Below are 13,014 nucleotides of genomic sequence, written 5' to 3'. Positions count from 1 at the left end.
AAGGAATGACTGTACATAACTTCCGAACCAGACTTAATTAAGTCTCTAAGTATGTGAATAAAACAATAAAGGATGATAATTAAGTTGGAGGATGGTAATATACCGAAGAATCTCAATGCTAGACGATATCTTAGAGTCCAAGCAATTCAATAATAAAGACCGAGGATTTCTATCACTCTGTAAATCCCGGTCATCTCTCCTTCGTTATCCCCATCATGGCTATGCACCACTTGCTCACGAACTCATGGACTCACCTAGTTTCCACTCCCACTCCTCGCTTTCATTTCACCACTCCCACTCATTCTTACCGTGTATACTGCTCTAACTCTTCTGGGATTAATAGTAACAACTCTGAGCATGAAGAGTTATGGAGTTCAAAGGAGGGTCTAGTTCGGTGCTCGGCAAATCACGTCCCTTTATCTCCAATAGGATTCTTGGAGCGAGCTGCAAAGGCCTACAGGGACAGGACCTCTGTAATCTATGGCTCTCTGAAATACACTTGGGCTCAAACCCATCAACGCTGCCTTAAATTAGCTTCTGCTCTCACCCAGCTGGGAATTTCTCGAGGTGATGTGGTGAGTGATTGGTTCTTCATCTCCATTAGTAGCTTTTGATTCTTACTTGTTTAATAATATCATGTTTTCAAGATAAATCTTCAAAACCCAATTGAAATATGTGATTCATGTTTAAATGTTTAATTGGTTCTATCAGGTTGCAACTTTGGCACCAAATGTCCCGGCTATGCATGAGCTTCATTTTGCAGCTCCAATGGCTGGGGCAATTCTTTGTACACTAAATGCACGCCTTGATTCAGCTATGATATCTGTTCTTCTTAGTCATTCTGAAGCTAAAATCGTCTTTGTTGATCACCAATTACTTGGAATTGTTGATGGAGCACTTGAATTACTTGCCGAAAAAGCTGTTTCAAAACCACCAATTGTAGTTGTAATTGCTGATTCTGATGAGTTATCTACCAGCTTTAGTTCAGAAACAAAACCAACTTATGAGTATGAAAGTCTTTTAGAGAGTGGAAATGGTGGATTTGAGATTAGGCGACCAAAGAGTGAATGGGATCCCATCAGTGTGAATTACACCTCTGGCACAACATCAAGGCCAAAAGGGGTTGTTTATAGTCATCGCGGTGCTTATCTAAATTCATTGGCCACAGTTTTGTTTCATGGAATAGGCTCAGTGCCTGTTTATCTGTGGACTGTGCCTATGTTCCATTGCAATGGATGGTGCCTCATTTGGGGTTTGGCAGCGCAGGGTGGTACTAACATTTGCCTCAGGAAAGTCACTCCAAAAGGCATATTCGACAATATTGCTCTACATAACGTGACACACATGGGAGGGGCACCAACTGTGCTGAACATGATTGTTAATTCACCGGTGAATGACCAAATGCCACTTCCTCACAAGGTGGAAGTAATGACGGGCGGCTCACCTCCCCCGCCGCAGATCCTTTTCAAGATGGAAGAGATGGGTTTTGGGGTAACCCACTTGTATGGTCTCACAGAAACTTATGGTCCAGGGACATATTGCTCATGGAAACCTGAGTGGGACTCTCTGCCTTCAGATCAGAGATCGAAGGTTAAAGCTCGACAAGGGGTGCAGCATGTTGGTTTGGAAGAGGTTGACATAAAAAATCCCGTCACTATGGAAAGTGTACCACCTGATGGCAAGACAATGGGTGAAATTATGTTCAGGGGAAACACTGTGATGAGTGGTTATCTTAAAGACTTGAAAGCAACAGAGAAAGCTTTTAAGGGTGGATGGTTTAGAAGTGGGGATTTAGCTGTGAAACATTCTGATAACTATATCGAAATCAAGGATCGGTTGAAGGATGTGATTATATCTGGGGGAGAGAACATAAGCACAGTTGAGGTTGAAACAGTTTTGTTTAGCCATCCAGCAGTTCTTGAGGCTGCAGTTGTTGCAAGGCCTGATAATCATTGGGGACAAACTCCTTGTGCATTTGTGAAATTGAAGGACGGCTTAGATGTGAATGCGCAAGAAATAATTGAGTTCTGCCGCGATCATATGCCTCATTACATGGCACCCCGGACAGTCATTTTCGATGATATACCAAAGACTTCAACAGGAAAGATACAAAAGTTCATTCTCAGAGAAAAAGCAAAAGTCTTGGGCAGTCTCTCTTGAGAGAGCTGTTGAAGGATGTTCTATTATGTGTGCCTTACAAACTAGGATTACTTTCTATTATTGTAATAAGAGAAGATTGTTCTAGATTCCTATTTCTAATTAGAATAGGATTCCTTGTACTCAAAGATTATGTACTTGTAGGGGCTCATATTATCAATGAAAGAGACAACTATTCTCCCAATTCTCTCTACAATTCTCTTTTCCTTAAACACATTATCAACACGAGCCCTAACCCTGAATCAGAAGCCAAAAATTCTTCTTCCTTCTTCTCTTAGCTGTGAAACCCTAGAACCCTGCCCTAGGATTTTCCCATGTGCCGTGCACCACCTTCTGGCACGCCACCGCCATCCTTGCGTGTTACTTTCAAGAAGATTACAAGAAGAACAAGAAAATCAAGCATCAAGAACACCAAGTAAGTTTTAAGATTAAAGATCCTGCTTTTGAATTTTTTTTCTTTTTTTTTATCTGGGACTTTCAAAATCTCTTTTTCTACATCCCACCTTTCTTGTAATGTGGGTTCGATTTATAAAAGTGGAACCATGGAGAGTTCACGCTAAACTACTACGAACTAAGAGCGTTCGTAAGCTACGAACTAAGAGCGTTTGTGAGCATCGAAAATTGACCATTCAAACATCATTGTTTCAGTCTAATCCAAATTTCTTGGTAGCAAAGAGGCTCATAAATCCATAATTAGTTGTCGTGGAAGTATTATACTCCGAAACTAATTTATTCTCCTTCTGTTTGAACCTATATTTGGCAAGTCCAACGTGGCAGATACGTGGGCCCGGCCCGCAAGACCTAATGAATGACCGCTGCCAATTAGCCGCGACACATTAAATGTTTGTTGTCAAATTCATGACCAAAGATAACATGCGCAGAGAGCCGTTATTAAGATCAAATGAATCACAAGGCGTAATGAATGACCGCGGCTAATTAGCCGCGGCACATCAAAGAGGTTGATTGTCAGGAGAAACGTTACCAAAGTTTGGGGCAATTAACTTGAATGAGCATCAGGAGGTGTTATTGCCAATCATCAGTTATAATACCTGATTGATTGCTCATGAAAGAATCAATCATTGATAACGTACGTCAAAAATATCACAAACATGAATACTATTCTATTTGTAATCAATGCGGTCTTAGCTGTTAAGGTTGAGATTGTTTGTTTTCCTTCATTCAGTAGTTTAGCTTCACTATAAAAAGGACCATAGGATTCATTGTTAGAGGTCGTCGACCAAATGCTCTACGCGATTACTCAAATTTTATCTCAATACATTTCAACAATTCAGCAACACTTATCAATATTTACGTGTTTATCTTATCATTTTCTTTACCGGTATTTATCTTTCCTGCACTTTATATTGTTGCTCTTTACATTCATGCAATTTATCTTTTCGTTGAATTGTTTACTTTGTATGCACTTTATTTCCCACGGTTTACTTTCTTGTTGGTTATCTTTATTTGCTACACTTTTATTTTCTGTTGTTGACTTTACGTTATTTACTTTATACAAAATACAAAATCACAAAAAGAATCATCATCACTTCACTTTCACCTCAATCACCGAGTTACACAGCACTGCGTCCAGATAAGTCCGATCTGTTCTAAAGTCCTTGCATTCAAGGCAGAGAGAACCCCGAGGCCGAGATCGATCCTTCCTCGGCCCACAATCAACTGATCAGAAGTCAGATCGGTGCAAGATCTACAATCTAGAACAAAACCTAGCTTGGCCTACCAGCCGCGAGTTGGCACGCCCGCGCACACGACACCACTCCAGAAGGACACGTGTAAGCCAAAGAAGCCCTCGGCCTAGTGACACGCGGCCGAGACAATTTTTGAGCGAACACCTTTATAATACAAGCTGCACAATTCAAGGTGTATAAAGATATGAGAGAGAATTAGGCTTATCTCGCAGTTGAAAGAGATGATGGAGAAGGCAATGATGCCAATCTTACAATTAAAGACTTCAAATCTGGTGATGAAAATATGGATTCCGCAGATTTTGTTTAGATAGTATTTTTCCAAGAATCTATGTAATGGCATTTGCCTTAAACTATTATCAATAATGACAATGGTGATAACTTTTTCACAAGTAGGCCCATCTAATTAAGTATGATGTCTAGGAAAATAGTTGAGATAAGTGGTACTTAAGCGAGCTTGGCTCCACCGACATCTCCTCTTACTTTCCTTGTTATGCTCAATTGGAGTTACCGAAATGATTGAGTAACGACCATTAGTCAAGTATTGAATATAACTATTTGCATTAGATTTTGGATTAGAAACTTTGATGTAATCGTTGGCTATTATTAATAAGGTGTCAATTCTTTTAATTCGAGCTTTATTTACTTAGATATGTTTCCCGGAGAGCTAGAATGCCTCGCGGATAGTGCTACTACACACACCATACCATGACATAGGCAATTATTCTTTGAGATGATGCCTACTCGATCTTCTGTGACTACGATGGCAGGGCCATCTAAATTGATTTATGGTCAAGGACCAACTCAATTTCTGTTGCCAAATGACACATTGATTAATGTCACTGAAGCTCTCTACGCTCCTAGGGCTGGAAGAACCCTTTTGAGCTTTAGAGATATTAGAGCCAATGGTTTCCATGTAGAAACACATAGTGAGAATGGACATACTTTGCATTACCTCTAATGACTACAAACGAAAACGAGTATTAGAGAAGCTTATGGGTCGCTTTAGTGCGTTATATGTAACCACTATTCGAGTAATTGAATCCAACAATGTCTTAAGAGATGACCTTTTAGAATTCTGACACATACATGCTTTGGCATGACCGTTTGGGACATCCAGGTTGTGACATGATGATCCATATATTAAAGACTTCACACGAACATCCTTTCTTCAGAATGAAGAGAAGTACGAATCAAAGATTGATTCAAGGAGGGAAACGGACTGCAGCCGTGCCTCACTGCGCCGCCACAGTCCACCACTGGCTGGCTAACGCCGGGGTCGTCATCCCCCTACAGCGTAGAGATGGCACTGATGCCATACATGGTGATTTGTCTCCTCTCTCCACTTCTCAAGTCAATTGTAATTTTGTGGCTCAACCAAAATCCTCATTGGTTGCTTCTAAGGCCCATCTTTCATTCTGCAAAGCCTACTTTTTAGCTAAATTAGGATCGAGACCATCCTATGCAAAAGACACATGTGTTTTCATTATAAAATCCGAGGGGATTTTGTGGACCGATTCAACCAACTTACGGACCATTTAGATGTTTTATGGTATTGGTTGATGCGTAGGCATGTTGGTCACGTGTCGCGCTATCATCCACTTGTAATGCTGCTTATGATAAACTCCTGGCCCAGATTATATGGCTACGGGCTCACTACCCGGATCATCCCATTTAGTCAATTCAACTTGATAATGCTAGAGAGTTTCCAATGAAAATTTTCGATGACTATTGCATATCATTGGGGATTAATGTTGGACATCTTATCCTCATCTACACACCCAAATGGTCTCGCGAAAAAGCCACCATTAAACGACTACGATGGTAGACCGGACATTGGTAATGCCCACCAATATTTTCGCTAGGGGTTATGCAATATCGCATGAAGCTATGCTAATTCGTCTACGACCCACCACCATTCACCTTTCTTTGCGTTACAGCTAGTGACTGGGTGCGAGTCTGCTATCTCGTACTTACGCATATTTGAATAATCAGTTTATGTGCCAATCGCACCGCCACAGCTCATTAAAATGGGTTATTAGCAACGAATGCATATATATATATATATATATATATATATATATATATATATATATATATATTTGTGTTGGATATAAATTTCCAACTATAAGTGCGCTATGTAGAGCCCTTGATAGGTGATCTCTTTACTGCTAAATTTGCGGATTGTCACTTTGATGAGACAGTCTTTCCGTCGTTAGGGGGAGATAAGAAAGTCAACGTTCAACAGGAATGACAGAAATTGTCGTGGTCTGTCCCCACTATGTCTCATCTCAATCCCCTAAAAGTGACAAGATCACATATACTTGCTGCAAACATGCCTGCAAGGATTGATGTCCCCTCAAGAGGACATGGCGTCACCCAGAGAAGCTGGGCACGGCGCCGCGGATGGTGGCATAGTGACACCACAAGGTGGCATAATGCGTCACAGGCCGTCACAGGCCGTGGGTTCTACTAGAGAGCGTAGAAGACCCATATGTTCGATGGATTCTCATCCTAGGAAGAGAGCGAGTTGGGCACAACCTAATCCATTGATCATTGATACTCAAAATCCGTCACATGAGAATATTCTAGATTGTGGTTATGTCCAAGAGACATCGTTGGGTGACGCCTCAATGTTAGAACCAATTCCTGAGAATATAAAGATCTCTGCAAACTACACTAGTATACATGAGAACGTGGGATTATTGAGACCAATGACATCGAATCTTACTTTGTTGGAGAATACCAACGTAGATCAAATTGGCCTAAATGGAAATATGCAATCCAGGTTGAATTGGATTCACTAACGAAGAGGAAGGATTTTAGGCCAGAGATACCAACACCTCCTAACATAAAACCTGTTGACATAAATAGGTATTCGTTAGAAAGCATGAAGGAAAAAAAAAAAAAAGATATTATAGACTCGCCTCATGGTGCAAGGCTTCTCACAATACCCTGGAATCGACTACGAGTAGACATATCCCCTCGTAATGGATGTCATTGAATTCCACTACCTTTTTAGTTTGGTAGTTTCCAAATATCTGAACATGCAGCTTACGAATGTGGTCATTACGTATCTTTATGGGGATCTAGATACGAAAATATAAATGAAGGTCCCTGATGGACTTCATTTACCCAAATCAAGTGGCTCTGGACCACGGAGCGCGTTTGCAATGAGGATGCAACACTCACTAAGTGACTACTTGATTGGGAAAGAATATGTGGAACTATGCCCACGCGTTTCCATGACAAGTTTCGGATTTGCAATTGTCGCGGTTTATGTTGATGAACATAATTGGAACCCTTGATGAGTTAAGGGAAACCGCTGAACACCTGAAATCCGAATTTGAGGTGAAGGACCTTGGGAGAACACAGTTTTGTCTCTGTTTAGAACTTGAATACTGTGCCAATAGATGCTTAAGCATTTTGATAAAGTCAAGTCTGTAAGCACTCCCATGGTCGTCCATAGTCTTGACCCTAAGAAGGATCTGTTTCGTCCCAAGGATGATAACGAAGACGTGTTAGTGGCAGAAGTGCTTACCCAAGTACAATAGGTGCATTATTGTACTTAGCACAATGCAAGACCGGACACCTTATTTGTTGTGAACTTGTTGGCTAGATGTAGCTTTGCACCAACGTAACGCCATTAGACTGGTGTAAAGACAATCTTTCGATACTTAAAAGGTATGATAGATATGGGCTTGTTCTATCTCTACAGAGAGAACAATAAGATGGAATCGGACTCCATAGGCCCGAAGGTTGTCGTCATCGCCGCTGCCACATAGGGTAGCCAGCGTCCTCCCTCCCTCCGTCAAAACAATGGTGATGTTTTGATGACCATAAACTTGAAGCAAATAGAGATATTTTCATACATGAAAGTTTTGCAGAAGATCTTATGATAATGATCCGGAGAGAGTGCTACTTCATTAGTAAAAAGGAAAAAAGACGAGTAAGAAGACTGCGACCCCTTCAAATTATTAAGCGAACTCGCAGAAAATTGAATCGGTGTTGTTAAAGGACAAGATTCCACAAGATCAACAATCTAATTCATGAGTGTTAAAGGACAAGATTCCACAAGATCAGCAATCTAATTCATGTCATTGACAATTAGTTAGCTGTACATATCCTAGGCATTCAATTGTGCTTGGTTGTAGGCTAAGGAATATGATCTAAATGAATAGACCTATGTATAAGTGTGTAACTTGCTTTTGTGAATAATCAAGAAATATTCTTCACCATATTACGTTTCTCTTTATGGTACCAAAGCATTGATCTAGGAAATACTATGAAACACAAAACACCACCACAATCAAAACAGCCATGCCTGACATCAAAGATACCAAGTTGAAGCTAGTCGAATCAGGTATGACTTCGAACCTTTCAAAACCATGGGAAATCTCCAACCATCCACTTTACCTCCATCATTCAGATCAGCCTAGCGCGGTTCTTGTGTCACATCCTTTGATGGAAGGCAACTACAACACATGGGCTCAATCCATGAGCATGACCTTGATGATCAAGAACAAGAAAGGTTTTGTGGATAGATCTCTTTAAAGGCCAACTGAAGACAAGACTTAAGAGCTGCAACAATGGGAACGCTGCAACACTCTTGTCAAAACATGGGTATTGGGATCAATGTCGAGCTACTGCAAGGACGCTTGACTTATGTGGCTTGAGTTACAAGAACAATTCTCTCGGACCAACGTCGTTCAACTTTTCCACATCAAATTCCTGGCTATAGCTGTGAAGCGGCCAGAGAGATTAAATCATACATGGAGGCCCAGAAGACAATGAAGTTCCTCATGGGACTGAATGAGTCTTATGCCACGGTTCGCAACAACACTCTTAGGATTGATCTATTACCAGGTGTCAACAAGGCATATTCAATGGCCCTTCGCCATGAGAGGCAGGGAGAGGTCTCAAGTGGCAAAACCTTGGTACAACCAGAAGCAGCTGCTGTACATACATGTACATTTACAAGCATAATTAGCTATAATGGGCTACGCTCATTGTACCGCCAGAGGTACTAATTCCCGCCAAAGGAATAACATACAGATACACAACCAGGCGGGCTACAGCCTGAGCCTCGGATCACTCCCAGATCACCGCCAACGCGCCGTGCCAAGATAGCATCAGAAGCTCCTGAAGCTGGGGACTGAAGCACATCAGTCCCACATCGAAAACAAGGAGAAGATCAGCCTCCTCCTCACCTATAAGAGGTTCTCTCCTCTCTCCTCATTAATTACGCATTTTAATACTCATTTATTGTTATGCTGTCTATATGCATCGACTGACTTAGGCATCGGAGAAGTGAAGACCGCCCAACGCGGTCTCCCTCTGACGCCCTGTCTTTCATTTGACAGCTAGCGAAGATCACCAAGTCTATAGAGTAGCGGTCCGCCCACCGGACCCGCATTAAACGAAGGTTCGGCTACCGCCGGACTTTGAGCATTAACATTGACGCCGTCTATGGGAATCCTTGAACAAAAGGTCATCCCACCACAATCACCATGACTAACGGTAGCGGGGAAAACGCTAAAGAGCAGGCGGACCAATCCGCCATTCCCCAACCCTCCGACCCAGCGGTAGACGTTAACCGCGCACTATTCAACACCCCAGCCAACCCCGGCGGTGAGGCAAATCCAAGCAGCAGCCGCCCACCGGGCCAGGATCTCACCGCTCTATACGAGCTGGCATTGGCGGACCTTCACAAGGCAAACAGAGAGCGTGAAGAGGAGCGCAAAGAGAAGGCCGAGGCCCAAAAGCAAGTGGCTACGCTGATGTCACGTTTTGATGAACTAAAGAGGACGCTGGAGATAACCGCCAATCCAGCGCAGAGCGAGCAATCACGCAGCACCAGGAGTAGTCGGCCCGGCACCGGCACATTGATACCAGGGCCAGTCATACAGATGCAGGTACCGCTGGACCCACCTGAACTATTGGGGATGGGACCACCGCCCATCCCCCAACTAATGTTGGAGCAGGAGGCGGAATCACTTTCTGGTGCAAAATATTTTCTAACCATAGTTGATGATTACACTAGGAGTACATGGGTATACTTGATGAAACAAAAATCAGAAACACGAACCCTTCTAGTCAGTTTCATTCACATGGTTGAAAACCAATTCAATACCAAGGTAAAAATTGTGCTTAGTGATAATGGCCCTGAGTTCAAACTAGGAGATTTTTATGCCACCAAGGGAATTATTCATCAATCTAGTTGCATCAACACACCACAACAAAATGGTATGTATCGTTGAGCGCAAATACAGGCACTTGCTCAATGTTGCACGAGCTTTGCTCTTTCAAGCAAATCTTCCTAAACATTTTTGGAGGGATGCAGTCCTTACATCAGTCTATCTTATCAACTGCACACCCACACCTCTCCTTCATGGCAAAACACCATTCGAAAAATTATTTCACAAGGCACCCAACCATTCCCATTTACGAGTCTTTGGTTGTTTGTGTTTCACATCCACACATGCTACAAAACCTACCAAATTTGACCCTCGTGCAACTCGATGTATTTTCCTTGGGTATCCTCATGGTCAGAAAGGGTATCGAGTGTTTGATCTCAAAACTCAAAAGGTTCTTGTCTCTCGAGATGTTCTTTTCTAAGACAACTTCCCTTTTCAGTCTATCACTCAATCCGCTGCACCTCCACCTCAACCAACAATGTTGCCCTCATCTTTTGATCAGGACTCATTTTCCACGTCAAACTCTAGAGTCCCAAACTTAGATGATTCTCCAGTTGAAAATCCTGAGTCAACCGCTCCACTCTCCTTCCTAAGTTGGATTGGCAGAGATATTGGGTGGAATGTGCTTATCAGGAGATAGTCATCTTGTTTAATTGAGTGGTGTCTTAGTGGAGCATTTGATTCAGCATATTGTTATGTGTTTAAGGTGACACTGAGGTATTTATGCTGACCTTGTGTGTGGTTTGAGTTCTTGGTATGGTATTGAGAATGATTGTGGAATGCTGCTTCTCTGATTTTTGATGTGGTAGACATTTCGGCATTGCTGATTATGTTTGTGGAATGTTTTGTGATGACTTATGTGTAGGTTAGCTGAGGCTAAAACTTACTGTGATTTTGGTTATGAGATGGTAGGAATTGATGAGTGATTGTGCATGCCTTATTTTTGTGGTGGTTGAGACCTTGGTGTAGTTTTGATTGGTGAAACAAATCCCTTGTGAGTTGGAATGGTTTCACTATAATGTTGTTTAGGTAGTGAAATGCTTGTGTGGCAGCCTTTGCGGCAGTGCCTTTTGTGGCAGCCTTTGTGGCAGTGCCTTTTGTAGCAGCTTTTGTAGCAGTGCTTGTGTGACAGGCAGCTTGTGTAGCAGTGCTTGTGTGGCAGCCTTTGTGGCAGTGCCAGTAGTGCTTTAGTAGCAGGTTTTATGGCAGTACTTGTAGTGCTTGTGTGGCAGTACTGGGTGGTGGTCTATGTGACAATGATTATGTGTGTAATATTACGTGTTGATTTATGTGTGAGTATGGTCATTGTTGTGGTAGTAGAGGATCTATACCACTTTGATAGTAATTACAATGACAGGTTTCATTTTCAATTCTTGTAATGCTGGGGTTACATTATTGATGTAATGATGCAGATACTGTTGTGATAACAGGATTCTGGACTCTTGTGTAGTTTGTACATAGAGCTGTAGTTTTGTAGACTGAGGTCTGTTGGACCTGTTGTGTTTTCAGTGAAGGGTGGAGATTCGACGATTAGCTTTACCTTATCTCCTTGTGTTCCTGTTGTGTGGAACATATTGATGTGACTATGATGAAGATAGAGACTATATTGGATCCAGTGTGTTTGATTGTGGTATTGTTGGAAAGGGTATTGATGCGGCCCTTGTGGATGATCGGCTTGTTTTTCCAGACGGGACAACTTAGCAACTCGGTAGAAGAAAGCTTCGCCATAGTAGCGACGATGAATTTAAGCCGCTCCTTGAACTGCTATTTCCTCTGGAAGTCGAACCAAAACCTAAATTCGAAGATCTGTACAACCAACAACACCCAGATCTGAAAGGAAGCGGATGTGTATAACGCTCAATGATCTATTCGTGACCAACAATAAGAGAAAGGGAGAGACAGAGAAAAAGAGTAAGGAATTATCCATTCTTTGTAGAATTTATATTTCCCAGAATAACCAGAGAACTTGAGGCTTTCTGTTTTTCTTGGTTTGCAGGTGAGGGAGAGATGAGAGAGGGAGAAAGTTTAGTCAGCTAAGGGTAAGAAAAACTGAAAAGGGTCACACACAGAGAGAGAGAGAGAGCGTGTGTGCAAGTCTAAAACTACTAGGGAAGGGAAATTGAATTTGTTGCAAAAAAGTGAGTGGGAAAAAATTACCACGGAAATCTGTGTGAAATACATACGCATTTACCACTGATATCCGTGTATATTTATCTCGGTAACATATAATTGTCATGTTAATTGTCATTTGATTGTTTACAAGGAATTCTGTCTCGATTTCATTTTTTTCACACGGAATTCAGTAGCTAATTTTTCTTTTCACACTGATATCCGTGTTTACATTTCACATAGATATTCGTGTGTTGCTCATTTCACACAGAATTCTGTACTAAAAACTTATTGTAACGGAAATCCGTCCCTTTATAATTCACATAACATAAAAATTAACTATTTCTAAATAAATTAATTTATAATACGTACAGAAATCAGTGTCGATTGACATTCACACAGATAACCGTGTGAAAATGCTTTAGTTTTTACACAGACATCTGTTACTGTTGTTTACTCACACAAATTTCAGTTGATATTGTTATTGTGTAAATTATTGTGGGCCCAATTATACTCATTTCACACAGTTATTTGTTAGTATTTTTGTTTCGCACGGATATCTATGGCTTTTAAATACAGTAAATCTGTGTGTGTTGTTATTTTGCTAGTAGTCACTACTACAGAAACGGGATTTAAAGACACCTGGCTAGAAGAAACAATGACGTTTTTTTATTTCACTGTCCTTGTAAGCCATTAAGGTCGTCACTTGTTAAAATTCGGGCGAATAGTTAAAATCCTTGTGCGCTTTTTCGTCAAATAACAAAGAGAAAAACTCTCAGTTATTTTCTTCATTCCCGACCCCTTCTCTCCTCTCTCTTCTCTATCTTCTCTCGATTCCAATCTTAGAT

General features: G+C 41.4%; 1 protein-coding gene across 1 annotated transcript; it reads left to right on the top strand.

Annotated features, from left to right (window-relative positions):
• The first annotated feature begins 110 nt into the window (after window positions 1–110).
• On the top strand, window positions 111–2,329 carry LOC133741776 (isovalerate--CoA ligase AAE2-like). Its single transcript, XM_062169500.1, has 2 exons — window positions 111–575; window positions 712–2,329. The coding sequence occupies exons 1-2, from the start codon at window positions 216–218 to the stop codon at window positions 2,158–2,160; spliced, it is 1,809 nt and encodes a 602-aa protein (XP_062025484.1). The 5' UTR covers window positions 111–215; the 3' UTR covers window positions 2,161–2,329.
• Window positions 2,330–13,014: the final 10,685 nt, after the last annotated feature.

This window comes from Rosa rugosa, chromosome 1, assembly GCF_958449725.1.
Source record: "Rosa rugosa chromosome 1, drRosRugo1.1, whole genome shotgun sequence".
Lineage (NCBI taxonomy): Eukaryota > Viridiplantae > Streptophyta > Magnoliopsida > Rosales > Rosaceae > Rosa > Rosa rugosa.
The sequence above is the reverse complement of the archived record's forward strand: the minus strand, read 5'-3'. Positions and strand labels throughout refer to the sequence as shown.

Bases quoted from the DNA above. Each gene is read 5' to 3' on its own strand.
- LOC133741776 (XM_062169500.1), top strand. From the start codon at position 216: ATGGCTATGCACCACTTGCTCACGAACTCATGGACTCACCTAGTTTCC. The intron at 576-711 runs GTGAGTGATTGG...TGGTTCTATCAG, and splicing joins GAATTTCTCGAGGTGATGTG to GTTGCAACTTTGGCACCAAA.